The sequence below is a fragment of the Physeter macrocephalus genome, chromosome 10 (assembly GCF_002837175.3).
Source record: "Physeter macrocephalus isolate SW-GA chromosome 10, ASM283717v5, whole genome shotgun sequence".
Classification (NCBI taxonomy): domain Eukaryota; kingdom Metazoa; phylum Chordata; class Mammalia; order Artiodactyla; family Physeteridae; genus Physeter; species Physeter macrocephalus.
This window is the reverse complement of record NC_041223.1, coordinates 68513843-68538606: the sequence shown is the minus strand read 5'-3', so window position 1 is coordinate 68538606 and position 24764 is coordinate 68513843. Positions and strand designations below refer to the sequence as shown.

At 37.4% G+C, this 24764-nt stretch overlaps 1 protein-coding gene across 3 annotated transcripts in view; it reads right to left on the bottom strand.

Annotated features, from left to right (window-relative positions):
- MAP3K7 (mitogen-activated protein kinase kinase kinase 7) overlaps nt 1–24764 on the bottom strand; it is a 69912-nt gene that overhangs the window by 24098 nt on the left and 21050 nt on the right. For 2 of the 3 annotated variants that reach the window (XR_003681529.2, XM_007126228.3), the window contains exons 6-12: nt 20099–20223; nt 17656–17784; nt 15440–15570; nt 13769–13850; nt 10520–10650; nt 9441–9570; nt 6808–6888 (exon numbers count right to left, since the gene is read on the bottom strand). Coding sequence is in view for 2 of the 3 variants with exons in the window: in XM_007126228.3 (XP_007126290.1) it covers nt 6808–6888; nt 9441–9570; nt 10520–10650; nt 13769–13850; nt 15440–15570; nt 17656–17784; nt 20099–20223 (809 nt within the window). In the remaining variant the exon portion in view is untranslated. The remainder of the gene's footprint in view (nt 1–6807; nt 6889–9440; nt 9571–10519; nt 10651–13768; nt 13851–15439; nt 15571–17655; nt 17785–20098; nt 20224–24764) is intronic. The other variant, XM_007126229.4, reaches the window with a different exon arrangement.

Here is a 24764-nt window from a genome sequence, read left to right as displayed (position 1 = left end):
TAAGACACTGATGAAAGAAATTAAAGATGATACAAACAGATGGAGAGACATACCATGTTCATGGATTGGAAGAATCAACATTGTGAAAATGACTATACACTCAAAGCAATCTACAGATTGAATGCAATCCCTATCGAACTACCGATGGCATTTTTCACAGAACTAGAACAAAAAATTTCACAATTTATATGGAAACACAAAAGACCCCAAATAGCCAAAGCAATCTTGAGAAAGAAAAATGGAGCTGGAGGAATCAGGCTCCCTGACTTCAGACTATACTAGAAAGCTACTGTCATCAATATAGTATGGTACTGGCACAAAAGCAGAAATACAGATCAATGGAACAGGATAGAAAGACCAGAGATAAACCCACACACATATGGTCACCCTATCTTTGATAAAGGAGGCAAGAATACACAATGGAGAAAAGACAGTCTCTTCAATAAGTGGTGCTGGGAAAACTGGACAGCTACATGTAAAAGAATGAAATTAGAACACTTCCTAACACCATACACAAAAATAAACTCAAAATGGATTAAAGACCTAAATGTAAGGCCAGACACTATTAAACTCTTAGAGGAAAACATAGGAGGAACACTCTGACATAAATCACAGCAAGATCCTTTTTGACCCAGCTCCTAGAGAAATGGAAATAAAAACAGAAACAAACCAATGGGACTTAATGAAACTTTAAAGCTTTTACGCAGCAAAGGAAACCATAAACAAGATGAAAAGACAACCCTCAGAATGGGAGAAAATACTTGCAAACGAAGCAACCGACAAAGGATTAATCTCCAAAATATACAAGCAGCTCATGCAGCTCAATATCAAAAAAACAAACAACCCAATCCAAAAATGGGCAGAAGACCTAAACAGTCATTTATCCAAAGAAGATATATAGACTGCCAATGAACACATGAAAGGATGCTCAACATCACTAATCATTAGAGAATGCAAATCAAAACTACCATGAGGTGTCATCTCACACATGGTCAGAATGGCCATCATCAAAAAATCTACACACAATAAATGCTGGAGAGGGTGTGGAGAGAAGGGAACCCTCTTCACTGCTGGTCGGAATGTAAATTGATACAGCCACCATGGAGAACAGTATAGAGGTTCCTTAAAAAACTAAAAATAGAACTACCATATGACCCAAAATTCCCAATACTGGGTATATACCCTGAGAAAACCATAATTCAAAAAGAGTCATGTATCACAATGTTCACTGCAGCTCTATTTACAATATCCAAATGGATGAAGATGTGGTACATATATACAATGGAATATTACTCAGCCATAAAAAGGAATGAAATTGAGTTATTTGCAGTGAGGTGGATGGACCTAGAGTCTGTCATACAGAGTGAAGTAAGTCAGAAAGAGAAAAACAAATACTGTATGCTAACACATATATATGGAATCTGGAAAAAAAAAAAAAGGACTCTGAGGAACCTAGGGGCAGGACAGGAATAAAGATGCAGACATAGAGAATGGACTTGAGGACACGGGGAGGAGGAAGGGTAAGCTGGGACGAAGTGAATCACAACAGGGAGGGGATATGGGGATATATCTACACATATAGCTGATTCACTTTGTTATAAACCAGAAACTAACACAACATTGTAAAGCAATTATACTCCAATAAAGATGTTAAAAATATATATATATATATTAAAGTGGGCACAAGTTTCATATTCCTTTCCTAGTTTTAACAATTCTGGCTGGTTTTTTTTTTTTTGTTTTTGATGTGGACCATTTTTAAAGTCTTTATTGAATTTGTTACAATACTGCTTCTGGTTTTTTTTTTTTTTTTTTTATGTTTTGGTTTTTTGGCTGCGAGGCATGTGTTTTTTGTTTTTTTTTATGTTTTGGTTTTTTGGCTGCGAGGCATGTGGGATCTTAGCTCCCCGACCAGAGATCGAACCTGCACCCCCCGCATTGGAAGGCCAAGTCTTAACCACTAGACCGCCAGGGAAGTACCTGGCTGGTTTCTTAGAATAAACGCTCCTTTAGGGTGGGTTTTTTCCCACCTACCAAAGGAAAGCAATTATTATTGATGAGTTTTGCTTTCTAATAAACCTACTTTATTAGATTAGAGTTCAATTATTTAGATAAAAAAAAAGTGATCTTGGTAGACCACAATATGGTGCAAAGAGACTACCTAAATATTCACTGTTAGGTTAGATGCACTTCCTTATTTAATTAGCCACAAATAAAGAATTCTGCTGAAGGTGTGGTGGCTACCCTTGGCAGAAGCAGGTATAGTATATCTCAGTAGAGCTCTCCTTGGGCCTCGGTGTCCCTAAATAAAGGTTTACAGCTGTTAATGACACTGTGCAAGGTAGGAACTTGAAAATCTAGAAAAGCTCAGTTCTTTCTACCTCATGGTCTCTTCATATTGGCGCTACACTATTTAAAAAGGGGAAGAATTGCTCTAATAATTTACGTACATACAGTTATAGGAATGTTTACAAACAGTACCTACTGGTTCTTGAACCAAATATAGTATTAGAAGGTTATATTTCCGTCCTGATGGAAAAAGCAAAGTGGTGCCCAGGTGTCTCTGCACAGCATCTCGGCCTCCAGCTGCCCAGCATTCTACAAGGTCCTCACCACTCCCCTCCACCCCCAGCCCCCCCATTTAAATTACCTAAAATATTTGAAACTTCTGAAGGAGGAAAACAACACATAGATATTAGAAAGCTAACTACCCATTTACTTTCTGTTAAATATTATGTTTGGCCCTTTCCATATTCTACTTATCTATATATTAACACTTACTTTTGGAAAATACCCAATATACAATAGATCTAAACGTACCTGACTGAAATAAAAAGTGAATGAATAGTCATTAAAATTTTCTCAGTTAAGAGATCTAAATGCAGCTGAAATCGTAAGGATTCGTAAAGTTTCTTTTCAGCTTCAAGAATATTATAAACAAGAAATATCAATTAAATTCAGGGACCTGGGCAAAAATATTTTATATATATTAACAAGATTGACTCAAAACATTTGCATATTCAATCTTCTTTATCAAATCCTTAAGAACAGTACGTAAGACAGTACGTAATGCTCTTTGGTCAAAGCATTCTAAAATACAAGTAAAAGAACTGAATAAACAAAAATCTATGTTCTTATTAAAGTCTTGAAGGAAAAAAAATAGAAACATTTAAAGCAATCCAATAATATGCCACCCATTCTCTTTTCTTCAAATAAAAGTAATACAAATTAAAATGTACTGGTTGAAAAGGAGAAAGGACTATGCTTTTAAAACTCCAAGTTTTAATGGAAAACATTTAAGAAAGCCTATTTCCTTTCCTGGAAGTCTTATAATGTTCAATAAACAAACGGATTAGAAAACTATAGATCAAATGGTTTAAATTCTGGGCAAGAGACTTCTACATTTACATTAACTTTGCTTAGGTAGCACACAGTTATTGGGCAGAACTTTCTTCACAAATGAAGAGTTAGCAAAATGTCATACTCTATTGGTAATTTGCTCTTAATTATGTGTCTTGCTTGGTAAAAAGAAGCCAGATCGATCTATAGCCACTCTCTGTGGGCAGGGGAAAGTGGAAAAAAGGGTTATGCATACCAAAGTTTGCCAATACCTCTTTAGAGCCGGGGTCAAGGTAGAAGGGGTACAAAAAATTGTGTAGTCTGATCCATAGGAAGTCCTGAGGTATTAAAGGTCCATTTTTGCACGACCTGAGGAGACTGTTAAATTGATGAATATTGGTGTTAGCTGTAAGTTGCTTGTTCTTCCTCATTTGTTGGTGACAGAGTATATAATAGTATTGAAAAGCAAGCAAAACACAAGATTTAAATTTGTTGACCCTATGACTAGGTTAGGCATTTTAGTCATTATAAAGATGTATTAAAAAAAAATCTTTAGAGTAACAGTGTGTATTTAAAAACTTTTAAATCTTGGTAAGGTTTTAAAAAATGCAAGAAACAACAAACACTTCAGAAATGATACATGTGTATATGGCCAATAAATACACATAAAAATTTATGTGATGCTTAAATGAGCACTCCTATTAAAAAGAGGCCGTTTATTCCAAGAGGTACATTCGACAGTATACTACACTTCGCCAAAGGAAAATATTATTGATACTACTTATCCAAAACAGATAAGATAAAAAGTACAGCTATATTAAAAAACAATGCTTACAAATGGGATCCAATGCTAATTAATGCCAGTTTGGATATATCAAGAAGTATCTAGTAATATAACCACAGAGCTTGTAGGGAAACCAACCTCAAGGAAAAAAATTCTAGAAGGTATTAAAAAATTGGGGGAATTAAATTTCATCCTCCTTTACAATTAAAATGGCCATGTAAGACATTTGAGATATTCCCAAAGCACGGGTTATATCTTTATGTTTAATTTTAACATATAACCTAAGAACAAATTAATGTTTAGCTTTTATGTCCAATTGTTTCAATTCCAGTGCTTGCATCCTTTTATTAAAGGAAGTGAAATTGATTAGGTTAATGCTTGAATATCTGGGAAAAAACCCAACAAGAATATTAAATAAAATGTATTACCGAATAATATTTCCATTTGAACAGCATTGTTACCCTGGCAATTTAGAGCAGAATTAAGCTTTCCTGACTCTGTACGTATCCAATGTCATAAAAAAGCATCTCCTGGCTGAAGAGTTCACTTAAATTTAATACGAACCCTAATGAAGTGCAAGGCAGAATTATTCTAACTTCTCTGACTCTAACAAAACAAGAGAACACGGATGTAATTTGGCATCAGAAGATCTAGGATGGGATCCTGACTGTGTGACTCTGGGAAAACCATTCAACATCATCAGATCTAAGATTTTCATCTGTAAAATGGCTATAATTTTATCTGATAACCTAGTTATAAGACTTACGAAGGTTAATTAAGATGATGTGCTTTAAACTACTTTATAGGCCACACAGCACATCTAACCAGGGTTTCTCAACCTTGGCACTGCTGACACTTCCGGCTGGATAATACTTGGCCGTGGGAAGCTGCCCGGGACATTGCAGAACGTGTAGCAGCATCCCTGGCTTCTGTCCACCATATACCAGTAGCATCTATTAGTTTTGACAATCAAAAATGTTTCCAGATGTTGCCAAATGTCCCCTGGGGGGCAAATGCACCCTGGAGGAGAACCACTGAGACTATTATTCTTTCTCCTCTTCTCTCTCCCTCGTTATGTTGTACACCATTGGCTATTTCACCCACTATGTGTGGGTGTATCTGTTCTTAATGCTTACCCATAAGACCCGGATTAAGATTATTGTGCCATTTGCCTAAATTTTCCTGATTCCCTCAAACGTTTAAGATAATCACAGCTCAGCAGGATGTATGTTTAAATGTTGCCACTTCTTCAGTCAGAATATTATTCCCTTAAACTTGCGACCTTTCAGTGTAGAGGTAAAATGATCCTAAGTACTTTACTAATTTTGAAAGCAGCTCATGACTCAATAAATAAAATTACTATGTGAAGAAACGCTTAACGGTATTCTCTGAATGGCAACAGTGAAAATGTTGTGAAGTAAACCACTTTGATAACTAGAATAAAAGTTAATTACTCTAGAAATAAAATGGTTTTGTATAGACAAAATGGCCCTTAAGAATTGTATAACTTATATTTTACACATATCTGTTATATACAAATTTTACATGTATCATAGTTCCTAGCCGCTGGAGCTCAATAATGGTTTGTTCATTTATGTAATAGGCACATATTTACTAAACACTATGTGTGAGGTACTGAGCCAGATACTGCTGGTGCCATCAATAATAAATCACAAAGGCATGGTCTCTATCCTCAGGATTCAGTTTACTGGAGGAGAAAAGGACTACTAGGCATTCAGATATAATCCAATACTATGCTAAAAGCACAATCACAGGCAAAGGACAGTGTGTTGGAGCATTCACCTAACTACGCCCATGATTGTGTGGGGAAAACTATATTTCCCTGTCAAAATTTCAGGGGAAGAGGTGGAGGAAAACCTAAAGCAGAAGGGTAAATAAATGATTTTGATAACATATATTAACCAATACTGAAGGTCACATATACCATTTAAGTTTCTATTGAAAATGGTGATTTAGATGCATCTGTGAAATGATCACCATAAGAAATAAAAGCAATTTGCCAATATGAGACACGGAGGTACCATGTGTGAGTTAGGTATAAAAACACGTAATTTGCAAGAAGATTCTCCTGATAATACACAGGAATCAGAACTGACCATAATTCTTTGGCAGGATACCAAACAAAACAGCAAATCTCATTTAGTTTTACTTCATTTCTGTTTTCTAGGTTAAGGCAAAACGGTATTTAGCAACTCTTTTCTCCACTTCATATTTCACTTGCTCCCAACAGAAAGAGGCTGGGATAGAACGCCTAGAGGGAGCCCCAAAGTAGTAACAAAGGAAGGAAAGGAGCGAAGGACAACAAATATTTTTAAAGGATTGTTTCCTCTTTCTGCTGGGTGCAAAAAAGGTCTGGGTTCAGCTCTTCCACTCACTTAAAAGATGAGAGGAACTTGGTAGAATTCTGGACTGGTATTCTCCCTTCCGTGAAAACGTTCACTTTACCTTCTATTTTATCCTCGGTTTTGGAGATGTGAGGTTTCCTGTCAAGCCCACTTCAGTGTAGATAAACGTACACAGTTTTTAATCTGTCTCCCTAATGACTGCATGCAAGGTATCTATTTTCACGTTCTATCAAATTGGAGCAAGAAGCATTTTTTAAGTACCAGGGATCATTATTCCAGTTCCACAGCTATTAGACCGACTCAGGTGGTCTATGATACCTGATATGACGATCTCAGGGACATCCAGAATGTTGCCAAATGAAGCAGTTTTACGGTGGCCCCGTTTAGGCTTGGAAAAGGCTGCAAAAACACATATATACAGTATACATGCAAACAACTACAAATAGTAATAGAAAACGATGAACAAAAACAGAATACTTTTCAAATAGTTATGTTAATAACACTTCATGCAGAATGGCATGCAGAACTATCTAACTTTTCATCCATGCTTAGAAAAGGCGTGATTAAGGAGCAAACAACTACCAATACAAGATGTTTCACATACTGGCTTTAATTAGCAGGAAAAAAAAATAGGGCCGAGACAAACAAAGCTGCAGGATAATGAGAAAGCTAGATTTCAAACATGTTCATAGAAATAATCTACCTAAGTGAAACCACTGAAGTGCAATGGGGGGGTCTAGGATGAAACTGGGAAGGAAAAGAGGAGTTAAAAAGAAATAAGCTGCCATATTTGTTTTAAATGAACAAACACAGGAATATATGTCCAATTAGGTGTTTCTTGAAGTGTGCTATAAAGTAAAATTCAGTGATTAAATGATAATTACTGAATCAAAGTATGAAATGTTTATGCTTTTATAATTGTAAATATTTAAACATACTTCTGGTAAACTGAATATTTATTGTAGTTTCCAAAGTTTAGGGTATATTCCTGCTAAACTTGAAAAGTATTGAAAGGCTGGAAAATATGAACCTTTCAAAGTAAGACAGTTCACCAATGGATGTTCAACCATCTGTTTTACATTTAGGCAGAGAAAGGACAGGGTAATTCAAATGTGTGGTTATCTTTAATCTAGTGAAATAACACTTCTGTAAAGAATACTTATAAACCAGTACCTGACTAAAAAAATTGACACAAGCAGATATAAAATTACTGTTATTACATTACAGAGCATTTCCTGTTTCAGGGTAGCAACCACTATTTGGCAGGTCTAACTTGAATGATAGTCCTGAAATGAAAAAGGCTGCCGAAGTGTAAGCATGTGTTCCTGTGTACACTGTTCACTGGGCGCTTTGCTGTGACACCCCGACTCCACACAGAAATGCTTGTGGCTCATGGAGGCCAGGAAAGCTCGACAGTGGCTGGTGACCTCCATTCAACTTGATTGTTTCTAAAGACCCATCTGTGTGGCAGAGACTCCTGGTCACCAGAGCAACAGAACCCCAACTTCACTCAGGACAGCAATGCTCCAAGATAAAAGATTGCAGATCCTTCCTTCCCATGGAGCCACAGGGCTCTTCCTTCCCATCTGACCCTATCACTATGGGATGATGGGAAAGCTCCTTAAAAATGCCTAGGCATGAGCCCTTCCCCTAATTCTTGCTTCCTGATGCCAGGACTGTGGATATGATGATTGGAACTGTAACAGCCATTATGGAGTACAAAGTAACCTTCAGGATGAAAGCCACACAATAGGGATTATGACACAGAGAGACAGAAGAAACCCAGTTACCTAATGATCATGGAGCCTACCTCCAGATTTGTGTGTGAAAAATAAAGCTCATATTTTAAAGACACCGTTATTTTGGATATTCTGTAATATCTAACTGATTCTAATACTAACTGATAAAATAAGTGATTAGTTGAAGACAAGTATAGTCAGGATGGTCCTCTGGACAACTTCTTTCTGAAAAGAGCTTCACACAAAATGAAAATATTCTACTTAGAAAAAAACCATAAAGGCCTAAAAAAAAGAGGACAAAAACAAAAAAATCAAACAAACAAAACTCAAAAACCTGGTTAGCTAAGTTAAAAAAAAAAATAGGTAATACACTTGGAAATATACTTGTATACACATATGTAGTTAAAAGACTAGAGGTAAATACACAAAAATGTTGTTTATCTCTGAGTGGGACAATTATGGAAGACTGGTATTTTTATTTATATTTCCACATTTTCCACAATAGAAATGTATTTGTAATCAGTTCCTCTCCACCCCTGGGGGAATCAGAAAGAAAACAATTTAACCCAGCATTACTAAATGACCCTGGTTAGAAAAGGTTAGAAGTTCACTCAGGTAACAAAACATGTAATTGTTTTTGTGCTGACCAGTCTTTCTGACAAATGGAATATAAATGCTAGCTTTTCAAGATCAAATAAAATTACCGTGATCTTTTATTTTACAATTAAAAGAATTAATCATAAACTTAGCTACCTTTTGCCACTGAAAGTAGGAGCAGCAGCAGATAGCAAGGCCAAATTATATTTGGATCTGGAGTACATTTTCTTGCTAATTTCAAAACAAAACATTTGCTATTACTTGAGTTCAGCACAAAATTCTAGTAGAATCACTCAATATCCTCCAAAACATCCTGGTTTTGGCAAAATTTCAATTTCTCACTTAGATTTTCAGCTCGTGTTTGAGCTGAATTACATTTGATAAAATCTGTAATTAGGAAGGTATATTTTATAATCCAAATAATTTTACAAATCATGCTTTCCTTATTTAGAATTTGAGACACTTTTTGCTAGAAGCATAGGAAGTATATTGTAAACTAACTTCCTACTTTAAACAAAATTTAGGACACGCACAAAAAAACCACTGACATCCCCACTACTGAAGCAATTGAAACTACCATTTTCACTCCTCTTTAGACTTTTATTTTCATTTTACCTGTGGTTGCAGCAATTCTGGCTTCTATTTCAGACATGTCAGCACTCATCCTCTTGCCTTCGGAGGTTGGGGGCAAGCTCTCCACACTGCTCCCACGAGAAGCTCCCAAGCTCAAACGTCCAGATTCGCTCTGTTAAAAATACAGGTCCATTTGAATCACTAAAGCTCTTTATATTTAAAAATCCTGGACAGCCTAGAAGGAGGAATATACCAACTGGGATTCTTAGGGGTTCTGTTCTGAAAGAAACAGAAAGTTTTCAGGGAGAGGGAGCTGTAAGGCTGAGGGAGAACAAGCTGCAGATACTGGCCTTTAGGACAGGCTGGTCACTAGAGCTGGGAGTTAAATGCCCCAAATATTGGTTAACCTAAATCCATCAGACAAGATGAATAAAATCGCTCCTTAAAATGTTTTAAAACCAATAATAGCAAAAATATAATAAATCTGGATAATATGAAATGAGAGATCTAAAGCTGTGACAAAGTGAGAGAGTGGCAGGGACATATACACACTACCAAATGTAAATTAGATAGCTAGTGGGAAGCTGCCGCATAGCACAGGGAGATCACCTCTGTGCTTTGTGACCACCTAGAGGGGTGCGATAGGGAGGGTGGGAGGGAGGGAGGTGCAAGAGGGAAGAGATATGGGAACATATGTATATGTATAACTGATTTACTTTGTTGTAAAGGAGAAACTAACACACTATTGTAAAACAGTGATACTCAAATAAAGATGTTAAAAAAAAAAAAAGAAATGAGAGATCTAGAACAATTCCTTTAACTGGGGAAGGAATACGCATTTTACATTTGTAACCATCAACCGTTCAAGTTAGGGATCACTGTAAGGCGGGAGTTGCACAGGTGGCAAAGGCAGCAATCATCAGAAGGGGAAATGATTTGACTGGTAGTGAATTCTAGGAGAAAATCATTACACATCTCTACTCTTAAGCTTGCCTGTCTGTTTCAGGAACAAGATTCAGGACTTGTATAGTGGAAGATGACAAACAATTAACTTGTTAGTATAATGCTCATGACTACTGGTTAGGTTACCAAAAGATTTTACTTTTAGTAACAAAACAAACCTGTTGTTTTGCCTGGTTTTTCAACAATTTTGATTCTAAGCGTTTAATAGTATCATTTGTGGCAGGAACTTGCTCCATATTAGTGTCGCTTTTATTACTGGTATTTGTAGAAGCGATGTCCATGAATGAGCCTAGGAAAGCAGAAACACTTATGACTACAGGTTGGGAATAATACAAATGCTTCATTCAATAAGATGCAATTTAAATTCTTTTCTAAACTAGCAAGACATAAATAGAAATAAAATTGAAGACTTTTCAAGCTAATGAAGATACCCAAACAAACCCATTTTAAATGAAACTTAAGGAGAGCACAAAAAGGGAACCAAAACGCCTAGTCTTCAGATAGTCAAGGATGACTGTAAGATTCTTGGCCTGAGCTAGTAGAATGCAGTGGCTATTAATCAAGATGGGGAAGACCACGGGAGGAATGACTTCGAAGTGAGCTCAGTTAGGAAATGGTAATTTTGAGTTCCTAGCAGATATCAAGCAAGTAGTTGGATATATGAGTGTGGAGTTCAGGTCTGGGATGGAGCAAAACACTGGCAAATACATGGTCTACAAAGCCATGACACTGGATGAGATTACCAAGGAAATGAATTTAGATAGATAAGCAAAGAGCCAAATAACTGAGCCCTGAGCACTCTCACGTTTATAGGTTGGGAAGATGAGGAATAAACAGCATAGGAAAACATGAGAACAAGTGACCAGAGACATAAGAGGAAACCCAGGCTGGTATGGTATCCTAGAGATCAACTCAAAGTGCTGAAAGAAGTAGAGAGTAATGAACTGTGTCAAAGGCTGCCGAGAATCAAAAAAGATGAGAACTGAAAAATCATTCATTTAGATTTTAGTAATGTGAAAATAACTGGTGACCTTGACAAGAGCAATTCTGGAGTAGTGGTATAATAAAAGACTGAATGGAGTGGGCACAAGAGAGAATGGCAAGAGAGAAGCTAGAGAAATACAAATACAGACTACAGCAGTCCCCCCTTATCCTGGGGGGATACATTCCAAGATCCCCAGTTGATGCCTGCAACCTTGGATGGTACTAAACCCTCATATACTGTGTTTTCTCTTATACATATATAACTATGATAAAGTTTAATTTATAAATTAGGCACGGTAAGAGATTAACAACAGTAGCTAACAATAAAATAGAACAATTATAATATACCATAATAAAAGTTACACGAATGTGGTCTCTCAAACTGTACTACCTATTGTACAAATGTAATATCTTTTCCATCTAACTAAGCACTTATCCTGCACCGTGGCTGTAACTTCTGCAGTTTGAGGTATAACAGCAAAACCAGCACAAATTTCTTTTTCCCTTGTCACAATTTCACAGATTGAAGTTCTTACTGCAGATCTTGGCAACCTCAGCATATGATTTTTTTTTCTTTCCTTATTAAAGTTGAGAACTTTCACCTTTTCACTTAGAGGAGGCACTTTATGGCTTCTCTTTGGCATATCCGAGTTGCCAGCATCACTACTCTTGTGTTTGGGGCCATTATTAAATAAAATAAGGGTCCCTTGAACACAAGCACTGTGATACCTCGGCAGTTGATCTGACAACCAAGAAGACAGGATACACCGAACAAAGGGATGATTCACGTCCCAGGCGGGATGGAGCGAGATTTCAGCATGCTACTCAAGATGGCTGCAACTTAAAACTTACGAATTATTTAGTTCTGCAATTTTCCATTTAATATTTCTGGACCACAATTGACCAGGGGTAACTGAAGTCACAGAAAGTGAAAGCATGGACAAGAGGGGACTACTGTATATATGCTCTGAGAATGATCCCAGTAGAAAGGCTAAAACTGATGATGCAAGACAGGGAAGAATTGCTAGGAAGAGCAGATGGGATCTGCTGCACAAAGGAGACAGGTCTGCCTTTGGCTAGGAGCACGGACAGTTCAGCCACAGCAACAGAAGAGAGTGCAGAGCAGAGGGGCAGATACAGGCAGTGGGGAGAGTGGGCTGGGGGAGCTTTTTTGAAAAAAGTTATTTACTTATTTGGCTGTGTCGGGTCTTAGTTGTGGCATGTGGGATCTTTTGTTGCTTCGCTCAGGCTTATCTCTAGTTGTGGCACACAGGCTCAGTAGCTGCGGCACGTGGGCTCTCTAGGTGTGGCGCTTGGGCTCTCGAGTGCGCAAGCTTAGTTGCCCCACGGCATGTGGGATCTTAGTTCCCCGACCAGGGAACGAACCCGCATCCCCTGCATTGGAAGGTGGATTCTTAACCACTGGACCACCAGGGAAGTCCCTCTACTATCTTTTTTGATGACCACAAACTATGGAGCTGAGGAACTCCTGTACTAAAACACAGCTTCTTAAATAAGAGTCTCTGTAGATTGTTCTACAAAGACCAAAAAGTAGGGTGTTCACGATAAAGGAAATACGTTGTTTTATGTATATATGTATGTATGTGTGTATATATATACATATGACATACATATTTATATATATGATATATATATTTACAATACATATATATATTTACAATAATTTCTGATACTATTTAACCTAGCAGTATCTAAGAACTATTTTTCAAATAAAGAATGACATTGGGCTTCCCTGGTGGCGCAGTGGTTGAGAGTCCGCCTGCCAATGCAGGGGACACGGGTTCGTGCCCGGTCCGGGAGGATCCCGCATGCCGCAGAGCGGCTAGGCCCGTGAGCCATGGCCGCTGTGCCTGCGCGTCCGGAGCCTGTGCTCTGCAAGGGGAGAGGCCACAACAGTGAGAGGCCCGCGTACCGCAAAAAATGACATTCACAGCAATATAATATCCAATCTTTTTATATATAACTGTGTAAGAATTTCAGGACTTGGAAACAGGTCTTCAGCAACTCTTTAATCTGGGTACCTGCATGAAGAATGGTGCACCTGGAAATTCAAATTGCAGTCAATCTGCAATTAAAATGCAAATGAGGGGGCTTCCCTGGTGGCGGCAGTGGTTGAGAGTCCGCCTGCCGATGCAGGGGACACGGGTTCGTGCCCCGGGCCGGGAAGATCCCACATGCCGTGGAGCGGCTGGGCCCGTGAGCCATGGCCGCTGAGCCTGCGCGTCCGGAGCCTGTGCTCCACAACGGGAGAGGCCATAACAGTGAGAGGCCCGCTTACCGCAAAAAAAAAAAAAAAAAAAAAAAATGCAAATGAGGACATCATTCATTGCTTCTTGATTATAATTTCATGGGAATAGAGACACAAAAATTTAGGTTATTACTGTTCTACTCTATCCATTTACCTGTACTGGTGGCAGAGTTGCTCTGTCCTTCATCTGAATACTGACACGGGTATTGTAACGGCTCATCTGCTCCTGGAAAGTACTATATATATAAAAAGTAAACAACAATTTAAACTTTCTTTAATACAAATTAAATCTTGCGAAAACTAACTTGAAAGGTACATCTGAATTACTTCCTTTTTGAGATTTGAATGTAGCAAAAATTGCTGCTTTATTTTCACTAAGCGATACACTGAATTTGTAAATACCTAAGGTTTTGATTTTACAAAGACTACAATGTCCTACTCTTCTGAATTTCAACTATTACCAATGCCATGGATCTACCTACATATCTATTTACACAGTCTAGATAGTCTTAAAGAAAACTGCCAATATTCCTCTAGAGGAACATATGAAATACAGTAGTATCATTCCTCATAATTATATGTAGCATATTTATGTTCTCACAGCAGTGATGTAAACCTCCAAATTGTTGAAATGACTTAGTCTGACAACTGAAACGGTATGCCATAATTTGTTAGAGCCTATATTTTAAATATCAAGGATAGATTATGAATGTCCCTCTATGAACTGGAGATAAAATACTGGATATATTTGTTGGGTGAAAATTAGAATTTAGGGGAAAAAAAGGAAGGTTTTCTTCTCAAATTAGACAAAGCGCAAAAAAGCACAGTTAAAACGTGAACAATTTATGTAACCCGAAGTTTTAAGGTATCTGAGCTGTCTTCTTATGAACATATCTTCAGGTCCTAGGATTCTATATATAGCTAGTATCCAAATATGCAGTTAAGCTTTAATCAGATTAGTTCAAGCTGGTTTGCCTAAGTTATTTTCAATAGAACGAAAAAACTAAATTTTGGGCCATTTAGGAAATTAATCTATATTTAAAGAGATTGAAAAATTCTTCTACTTAGCAAATTGTTCTGAAATTAGGCACTTTCATAAGTACATAAACTTTTTAAAGTCAAGGTACCACTTGATAGATTTGTTAGTGCACCAAAAACCAGAGGCCTAAAATTATTCAAATAATTCTAAAAGTGTTTGATTTATAGATTAGGAAATTCTAATAATCATTTAAAACGGTCCTTCTAAATTCCAAAACTCTACAGAGCCTAGAAGAAAGTTTAACTTTTTAATGGCAAATGAAAAGCTGAAAATATGCAATGAAAAACCAAAAGGTAAAAATCACTTAGATAAATGTGTCTGGGAATGCAACCTCTCTATTGCACTACATAAATGACTGCTTGATAAAGATCTCTACTAAAGAAAATTTAAAACTTAGCAAGTATTAGGGCCATAAAATACGTAAGTCCTGTAAAGGCTTCAGAGATCACCTAATTCAACTTCTCTCACATTACAGATAAGGCAACAGGCCCAGAAACAAACACATCTGTCCACTAAGTTAAGCAGAAGGAAAAAGCATGTCCAGAAACCTAGTCTTGCCATCTTTCAATTATAAAGAACTAGTTCTAGTTCTTTTTTTTTTTTTTTTCAAAATAACGTTTCCTCCTCTGATTATATGAGTAAAGAACACCCATTCTAACGTGGAAAATACAGATAAGTATAAAGCAAAAAAAGAACCAATACTGTCCCTTTATGTTAAAACCCCATTATAAGTCAGTATATACAAAATTCCCTTAAACCCAAAGCCCCTCAAAAGAAGGATTATACCCGCATCAAGTGAGTCATTATTTTCACAATTTCCTCCATTGAAGGGCGCTGAGAAGGATCTTTAGACCAACAACGAGTCATCAGGCTCTCAATGGGCTTAGGTAAATTTTTGATTAGCGGTGGTCGAGTACCTACAATTGAAAATTAGAGGAGGGGAGAAAAGAATGTATTTACTCAAAGAATGGTGGAAATTTTTAAAAAATATGTATTTCTGAAGTGTTATTTATTTTACAGATCTTGTAATTTAAGATTTTTTTAGGAGGACTAAAAGTACCTATTTTTTGTCCTTTGGATTAACATTATATTTTCATAAAGTAGAAGCTACACCTTTTGAGAAGCCAAATTAAAATTTTTATATACATTATGACTGAGAGTTAATAATATTTCATTTGCTATAAACACTCTTTTAACAAATAATAATGGCTTAATGTGTATTTTATTAAGAATAAAATGGTGGTTTGAGGTAATCTTATTTGAACTATATTTTCATATTTATCGTAACAATTTCATATGTGTTTGAAAAATCATCTTCCATATGTCAAGTCATCAACTATGGTGTTATACTCACTGACCTCCAAATGGCTCTTTTGTGGGAGACAGGTCTTAGGGTTGCTGTGAATCAATCATTTCACAAGCTGAAAACTGCCAACTTTTGTGTAATTAACAAGACTGTAATATCATTAGTAAGGTCCCTAACTTAAAGAAGGCCTCAAGTATAATGAAATCTTTGTAAATTTATCAATTAATAAGTTAGTTCTTTTATTCCTTACTTCATGGACATTCAATTATTTACTGACAATTGACAGAAAAAGAAAACAAACTGTCCCGGTCAATGCTCTAGCATTCCCTACAATGACAAGAAAGGTAGTACAATGAACAGTAGTATAGGAAACTGGTAAACACACTTGAGATTACTCAGATGACTGCTTGACATGTCTATGAATGATCAAAATAGTGAGGCAGATATTTATTTCTATCACGTGTGGAACAGTGTGTTAAAAATGCCATTAATCAGAATAATTATAATCAAGTGATAGAAATTAAACAACAGAGAGTGATGTTAAAAGTTAGAAGAAGGTTAAGCAATTTCCCTTCATGAAAAGTTTATTTTCCCAAAGCAACTGGGAAGTAACTTGATTAATGAGGATATATTCTATATTCATATATTCTTGTGACCTCGGGCAAGTTACTTAACTGCTCTAGGTCTCAGTTCCCTAATGTGTAAAATTGTAAAGTGAGGCAATAATAGTACTCGCCTCATAAGAATGAATGAGAAGATAAAAAGAAAGACTATGTGAAACACTTTGTGTTTTGCCTTTATGAATAGCTAAGTAACAACCCTTATTACAGTTAAGTCCTCTACGTGTGAACCTTCAAGTTGCGAACTTTCAAAGATGCGAACGTGCGTTCCGTCAAGTCAGGCATGAGTGAAATTGCAGCTTGCCCTCCATCTCCTATTGCTGACGATCCTTCAGCTCTACCATCTCCCACCTCCTCTCCCCCTCCAGTCATAACTCTTCTTGCCTGTTCACTTGATGCCAGCCCCTGTGTGCCAGCTGTTGTGCTGTACTACTGTACTGTTCAAGGTACTGTACTGTAAGATTTAAAATGTTTTCTTTACTTTTTGTGTTTTTTATGTATTATTTCTGTGAAAAGTGTTATAAACCTATTATAGTACAGTACTACATAGCTGACTGTGTTAGTTGGGTACCTAGGATAACTTTGTTGGACTTATGAACAAATTGGACTTAAGAACACACTCTCAGAATGTAACTCGTTCGTATGTAGGGGAATTACCGTACTATGCTTTGCTTTCTCTCCTCAATGAGACACTTGCTTCCTAAGGAGAAAAAGGCAATAGCTCCCTAATTATCTCAACCATGTGAGAGATTTTCTTAATTTAATCTTTAAATTTTATTTTTTCCAAGAGAGTCCAGTCCAGTGCTTCTCTGTCCCCTCTAGAGAGCCAACCGAGGCAGTTGGCTCTGGCTGTCTACTGATGGCCTTTCCCTAATGAGCACAGCCAGCAGACCTTCTCAGCTTTGTGCAAAGCCAGGACTGCTCCTAGCCCTTGCCCATTTTTAGAGTAGGGGGGAGGGCTGGAGACTGGTAATAAGAAATTGTGTATTTTAATATTAGGGATAAATGGTCTTCTTTGGGGGAGAAACAATTTCCAAGTAGGAATAAAATATACTGAAGAAAAAACTTTCACAAACCATTATGAACAGCCCACATGATACGGAAAGCTGGGCCACCAATTTCATCAAAGGGTTTCCGACGTGTTATCACTTCCCAGAGGATAATACCCCAGCTGAAGACATCACATTTTTCACTGTAATTGCTACCTAGAAAAAAAAGGTAGTAAAATTTCAAGACTTTTCCCCACATGACTAACAGAAGCAACTGCTTTCATAAATTTTAAGAATGAGCATCATGTACAAAAACAAGAGAATGCCACATGTAGAGCTGAGAAATTACTCTTTCTGAAGACCTCAAGTCTTTGCAATAAATACATTTTTAAAATGAGTTAAGTATTAATAATGCACTAAAAAAATCCACTTTAGAAAGCTGGTCATTTTTTACCTTCTCATGAAGAAACACAGACCTTATCTTTTATTTATTTAGACTTATATTTTCTCTGGGGCAAGGTATAAAACATTTGTACACTCCTTTCTATAATTTCTTAATCTTAAATGTTCTTCTCCAATTCTCCTGATGGATAATACTACTATCAAAGCAGAAAAAATTTCTGATCTAGTGTTAAGATTTTCTTCTCAAAATATCTGGTGAGATAAAATTATTAATTTGCAAACTTAAAAATAAGTTGTAAGCAGGAAAAACTATGAATACAAATTTACAGTAAGCAGATTATGCAGCAAAATTTATATGATTACTAAATTGGCTGGTGAATCAGCACAATTAAATAGCCAAACAAACAAACCCCCCAAACCCACGAACAACCCACTATAACAGTGACCAATTATTATAGCAATAGCTATGCATGTACTTTACAAAGGCACTAGGCAGTGCACTGTAAGTTACAATGACTTTACAATCTGATTTGGGCTACAGGTGCTGACATCTTTCAGAAATGAAGATATCTACATAGCCTAACAGTCTGAGCTTTGTTGCTCTAAACAATCAACAGCAACTTTTATTTCTGGGATCTTTTGTATAAACAAATCTTTCGGCTTTCCATACTACAGTAATAACTGTGTTATTTTAACTCAAAGAAAGGCACATTAAATAAACAAATAATTTTAAAACAATGCCAATTATATGCATTCTGTATACAAACTTGAAAACAGGCGGCATTATTTAATTTTATATAATTTAACACTGGCTTGTCCACTAACTTTTTAACTGAATTTTGTGGCAAAATAGCTCCACTCAAGTGACCAGCTGAATAGCAAATTTTTTTCTCTTGGTGGCTAAAAACAAAGAACAAAAAACTTTAAATTCATCAAAAATAAGTCAAAATCAGAATCTGATTATTAAATGTTTCTGAATTTTATGGGCTTTCATACTTCCTAACATATGGATCACACATCTTCAGTTCAACTTTTCTCATTTAAAAGATAAGTTGATGTTTTTGATGTTTTTATATAGAAACCTCATATGCAATTTATGGACCACTCTTTTAGAACTTCAGTAAGACACAGAGACGTAAAACAAAGTAAGCATAAGCTTATCCTTTACTTAAGATCCTTAGTATCTTTACTTGTGGTCCTTGCATTCTTTCTAAGGCATGCTCATTTAAACTTTAAACTGCTAATTCTTAATCGTTAGGAAACCAACAAAAAGCACAGTAGATCCTCATTATTCCCAGTGTTGTTCTACAAAGTTGCTGTGCACCTTGAATTAGTGAACACTGAATCATCTGCTCCTAGGGGAATTACAGGGTTGGGCTCCTATACTGATCAGCTGACATCTTTGTCAACAGATCAATACATAACCTTGTTTTATGTGTGTTTCTGTTTAAAACACCTCATTTAATATAAATTGTTGATTCATTAATATTGAACTCATGGCCAACAGCACTGTAATTCATGCCTGAATGAAGATTAGCTAGCACATGTATTTTCTCTGTCAGACACATCACAGCCTTCTGATACTTAGGAACACTAGAAAGCACTTCAATATTACTCGTAGAGGCCATTTTAAACAGTGAAATCATCAACACAAAGCACAAAAAAAGGAAAAAAATGAGGCACTAAATACGTCACAGAAGTGATAAAATATGAGAACTGATACAACAGGGCAGAGCATTGCCTTGTTTGACCTCAGCTGGGAAGGTGTGTGTTGGGTGACTCTAAATTTTTCCCTGCTTTGTGCACGCCTGTGAATAACTATGAAAGAATTATGAGTACTGATTTTAGGATACAAGTAGGCAATTTTGCAGTTATGGAACCTGAGAATGAGGATCAACCGTACGTACGCTTGAACTTCATAGAGGGTGCTAGATAACTTAGATCTTGCTGTGAGATTCAAGATCTAAGGCTATATTTATTTAATACCTCCTTAGACTTTAGTATATATCTTGTAATTATATACTATGCAGAAATAAAGCCATGGAAACAGGGCAAAGCCATAAACACACTGGATTTACATGGAGTAATAAGGCAGATTATCAGTCATATCATGCTTTTGCCATTTTACCTTCAAAAACTTCAGGTGCCATCCAAGCAGCACTCCCCTTATTATTGGTCATGTGTGTCTGAATGTCACAGGCTGTACCAAAATCACAGATTTTTAAAACTGTCCCCCCTGCAACCAGCAGCAAGCTGTTTTAAAAAATAAAAGGTTATAAGACCAATATTTGATTCTACAATAAAAGAAGAGACATTTGTGGAAACAGAAAAGGTTAAGCAAAATGTCACCATTCAACTTCCGTGAAACGTTACCCACTCACCTATAACAGCTTAATAATACAGAGGAATATCAGCAAAAACTGACCTTAACCTAGTTCTCTTAGGGAGACTGCTAGACCCAAATTTTGATGTCTCCACTTCTATCTCCATAATTTTTCGTGACTATGCTTCTCTCTGGGCCAAAATAAAACATGGGGTTTAAAAAACATCTAGCAAGTGAACATTATGGTGTCCTGAAATGGCAGTGGATGTGTATCAATACTTTCATAAATTGTTCGCCCCCTATACTTAACCTTAACCAGTGTTTTTCAAGCTACAGGCAGAAAGCTAGTCATAAAATTCTAGATCACAGGTGTGGAAACCTACATCACAAAACCCATTCAGTGGACTATGACAGCGTTTAAAAAATAAAATAGAAAATATCAAAGTGCATCACAACTACTAAGATTAAACATTGTTTCAGGAAAGTTCCGTTTTAGTTCTATATACATTAATATGTACAAACGATAGATTGTGAAGTATTTCTTACTGTGGATGATGGTCCTGAAGTTTGCGAACCTGCTTTGCTCTTATTAACCTTGCAGTGAGCAGAAATGAGTCTTTAGCCTAACACAGCAAGACTGGTTAGCTGTTCACTGACCCTATTTCCTTTCTTCTCTGGGTACATCTCTTAGCCTTCTGAGCGATTACGTATGGCTATATGACAATTCTAGTCAATAGGATGTGATGTACTTCACCTCCAAGCCCGGCCCATATGAACTCTCAGATATATAAACTCCTTTTCCTTTCCCCGTATGTCACTGAAGGCACAGGATTCTGAACTACAAGACAGAAGGAATGTGGGATCCTGACCTACCATGTGAATCAGGAACATTCACTTTGGACTTCACCAGCAAAAACCAAAAACTTTGTACTTTAAGCCATGAGACTTCAGGACTTACATAACAGCGTCACTGTAACCAACATGAGAAATGGTATTGAAATGGGTGTTGCTATAACAAAAATCTAACATATTTGGTATTGGTTTAGCAGTAGGCAGCAAGAACACTGAAAGTGGAAGCTGGAAAGAGAGAGATCCATGTAATGACGTGGCAAAACATTTGGTAAAGTTTGTCTCCTGTGATGATTTGTGGCTTTAAAGGACTGGAAAAGCTGACTTCTTCGACTCCAAACAGCAGGAAATAAGATTCACAAAGGCCCATTAAGACAGCATTGCAGCAAAGAACAAATTAAGAGAAAAGTACTTCCCATCTCAGCTTCATGGCCTCAAGGTGCCTCCATTTAGTTGAGAAAAGGCACTGAGGCCAGGAATCAAATAAACCAGGCTCAAGATTCTGTCTAAGAAAGAACTGTGGTAGTATTAGTCACAGGCACATGGAACTGACTGGAACCTGGGGGATCAAAAGTCCACGTCTGAGGGAATTATACTGCCAACGGAACCACAGGCCTGGAATAAAGAAGCTTCCGACTGTCGTACAATGCCCTCAGGACCCCAGATGTGCAGAAGCTGGAAGCAGGCTATGAAAGCTGGACAGCTTCTGAGGAGAGTATATGGCCCAACACCTACTCCTGACACTGCTACAGAGAATGGCCAAGGAGAAGCCTACAAAAGGGTGAAGCTAGGAGTCATAAGCAATGGCAAAAGGAGTTCCTCTCCTAGGGCAGGATCAGAGTCTGATCAAAAGACAAACCTCTCACAACTCCAGGCAAGGGGACCAGAAAATGCAGGACATCACTGCTACAGACCAGTAGCTGCTGTATGTCTCCGTTGTCTCCTTTTCCCAATGGAGCCTGTTGCTGATGGACCTCTCTTCTACCATTGTGTGTGTGTACGTGTGTTGGGAGGGGCTAGGTGGGGGGTGACAGATAACGTTCCTTTGTAACTCATTTGTTTCCAGACCGTGAGGAGCTACACCCAGGCCTGCTGGAGAGGACTACACAGCACCCTGAGATCCTGGACCGTGAGCCAGGCGGTGACTGGAAGATGTTTAACTGGCAAAGGGCAGTACATGGTTCTACTTGTGTGGTAAGGGTAGTAGAGACCGCAGGCAGATGTGGCTGGGACTGACCAGCCATCCCTTCTTCCTCTGGAGAACAGAAGACATTTCCCAACCTCTCTTGCAGGTAGGTGTGGCTAAGATTGAGTTGTGGCCACTGGTATGTGGGTAGAAGGGACATGGGTCACTCCATGGGTCTGGCTCCACAAACCTCTCATACATCAGCTTCATTCTCTTTACCTGCTGGCTGAATGCAGAGGTCCCCAAAGTCCTGAAGGATGGTAGAAGTACAAAATGGAGGGAGCCTAACTAGGCCCTTGAATGACCATATGGACGGTCAGCTGTCAAACAGGAATATGTGTTGGATTTCACCTGAGTCAGAAATAAATTTCTGCTGTGATAAGCCTCATGTTGGCTATAGCAGCTAGTGTTAAAACAACTACTATACTCAGCTATCAGATTCTCTTAGGGAACCTAGTCTTAGGTTTTTCACATCCCAATGCAACTTGGTACTCCTGTAAGAACTGAAATATATAAAGCAATCTGAAAGTGTAAAAAGAACCATGAACATAAAAGATAATTTTTATTAGCTTATTATTATTAAAAATTAGTTATACATTTAAAAATGTAAATCACTCTCTACATCATTGCCTAAAAGGCTTATAGGCATGTGGGTTATTCTGCAAACCAGTAGAAACAATTCTTTATTTTGAATCCCTTCCAACCATCTTCTCTTAAATGCAAAAGAGGTACTACTGTTTTATATAGCCAACGTTTATTTTAATGTATGTTTACTGATTTTATTTCACTATTCCTTCTTGAATCTTATGCTCGCCTTATATAATCATTTTCTTTCTTCCCCAAACACCTTTAATGAAGGTCTACTTACAATGAATTCTCTCAGGTTTTGTTTCACAATATCTTAAATGTAATTTAGGGCAGGTACACAATTCTGAGTAGAGAGCTATTTTTTCTCAGCTCTGTGAAGTTACGATTCCAGTCCTCTAGCTTCCATTGTTGGTGTTGAAAAGTATATTTTAGTCTGTCAGTCCTTTGCAGGTAATCTCTTTGCTGATTGAAAAATCTCCCCTCTGTTTCTGCTGTTCTGTAGCCTCATTATGGTGTATCATAGGGGACACTGCTTTTCATTTATCCTGCTTAGAATTCATATCTTTCATTTGGAAAATTCGTGGCTAACCCCTCTTGAATTAGTCTCTCCCCATCCTATTTTCTTTTATTGGAATTCTAATTCTATGTTGTTAGTCCTCCCTTTCCTTCTCCCCATGTTCCTTAACCTATCATTTTTTTCATTTATTTGTCTGTGTTGCATTCTGGGTAACTGCAGATATATCTTACAGCTCACTGAATCTCTTGTCACCTATTTCATATCTGCCATTTAAAAATTTTAATTATTTCTAAATGTTTTATTTAGTTCTTTTGGTCATGCTGATAGTTTTCATTCCTTGCACATTTTAATTCCTTCATTTCTGTAAATAATTTGAGCATATATATTTTATACTCCATATTTGATAATTCCAAATATCTGGAGTCTTACTATTTGAGGGCTTTATTCCATTTTGTGTTATTTATGCTGACTTTTACTCATGGTAACTTGCATCCTTATGGGTGTGGTAATTTTTACTGTGGCTTCATATTTGATTGATCTTAATCTGGAAAAATCCTAAAGACCTGAATTGAAAGTATATGACTTTAAAATAGAGTTTCAGTCACCCTGAATGCCCTGAGACACCACCAATCCCAAAGCACTTTTAACCTGTCCTGTTGGGATTTTTTTGATTGGGCAAGTAGAGCAAATTCAAACTCACAACAGCATGAGGGGAGACTCACAGTTAAAAAAATAAAAGCTTGTCTAGTCAGAAAACGGATTTCTTTTTCTAGTCAACTTTTCTTTTAGTTCTTCCATCCAAGATACTGAACTTAGGCAGAGGTCTCAGTTCTGCTCCCTCACCTGGTGCAGAAGAAAGGGTCTGCAGCCCGTTAAACAGAAGCCGTTAAAATTTGGGCCTCTACATTCTTGATACTGGCAGAGGCTCACAGGAGAGCCCTTGGCTTCCCACTCAGGGTTCAGTTCTCTCCATCTTTTGGCTTAATGATTCCCTTATTTTCTTGTAAGATCACCTATATATGTAAAACGATGTTTGTTGTAATATGTAGCATCTCTGGGTGCTTGCTGTAGGATGTTTTTTCAGTTTATCTGGTTTGCCATATTGCTGGAGTGTCAAAATTCTTATCATGTGAGTATAAGAGTCCAAGCTATCCCTGTGAGCACACATAGGATGTTAGATTTTTTTTTTTTTTTTGTGGTACGCGGGCCTCTCACTGCTGTGGCCTCTCCCGCTGCGGAGCACAGCTCCGGACGCGCAGGCTCAGCGGCCATGGCTCACGGGCCCAGCCGCTCCGCGGCATGTGGGATCTTCCCGGACCGGGGCATGAACC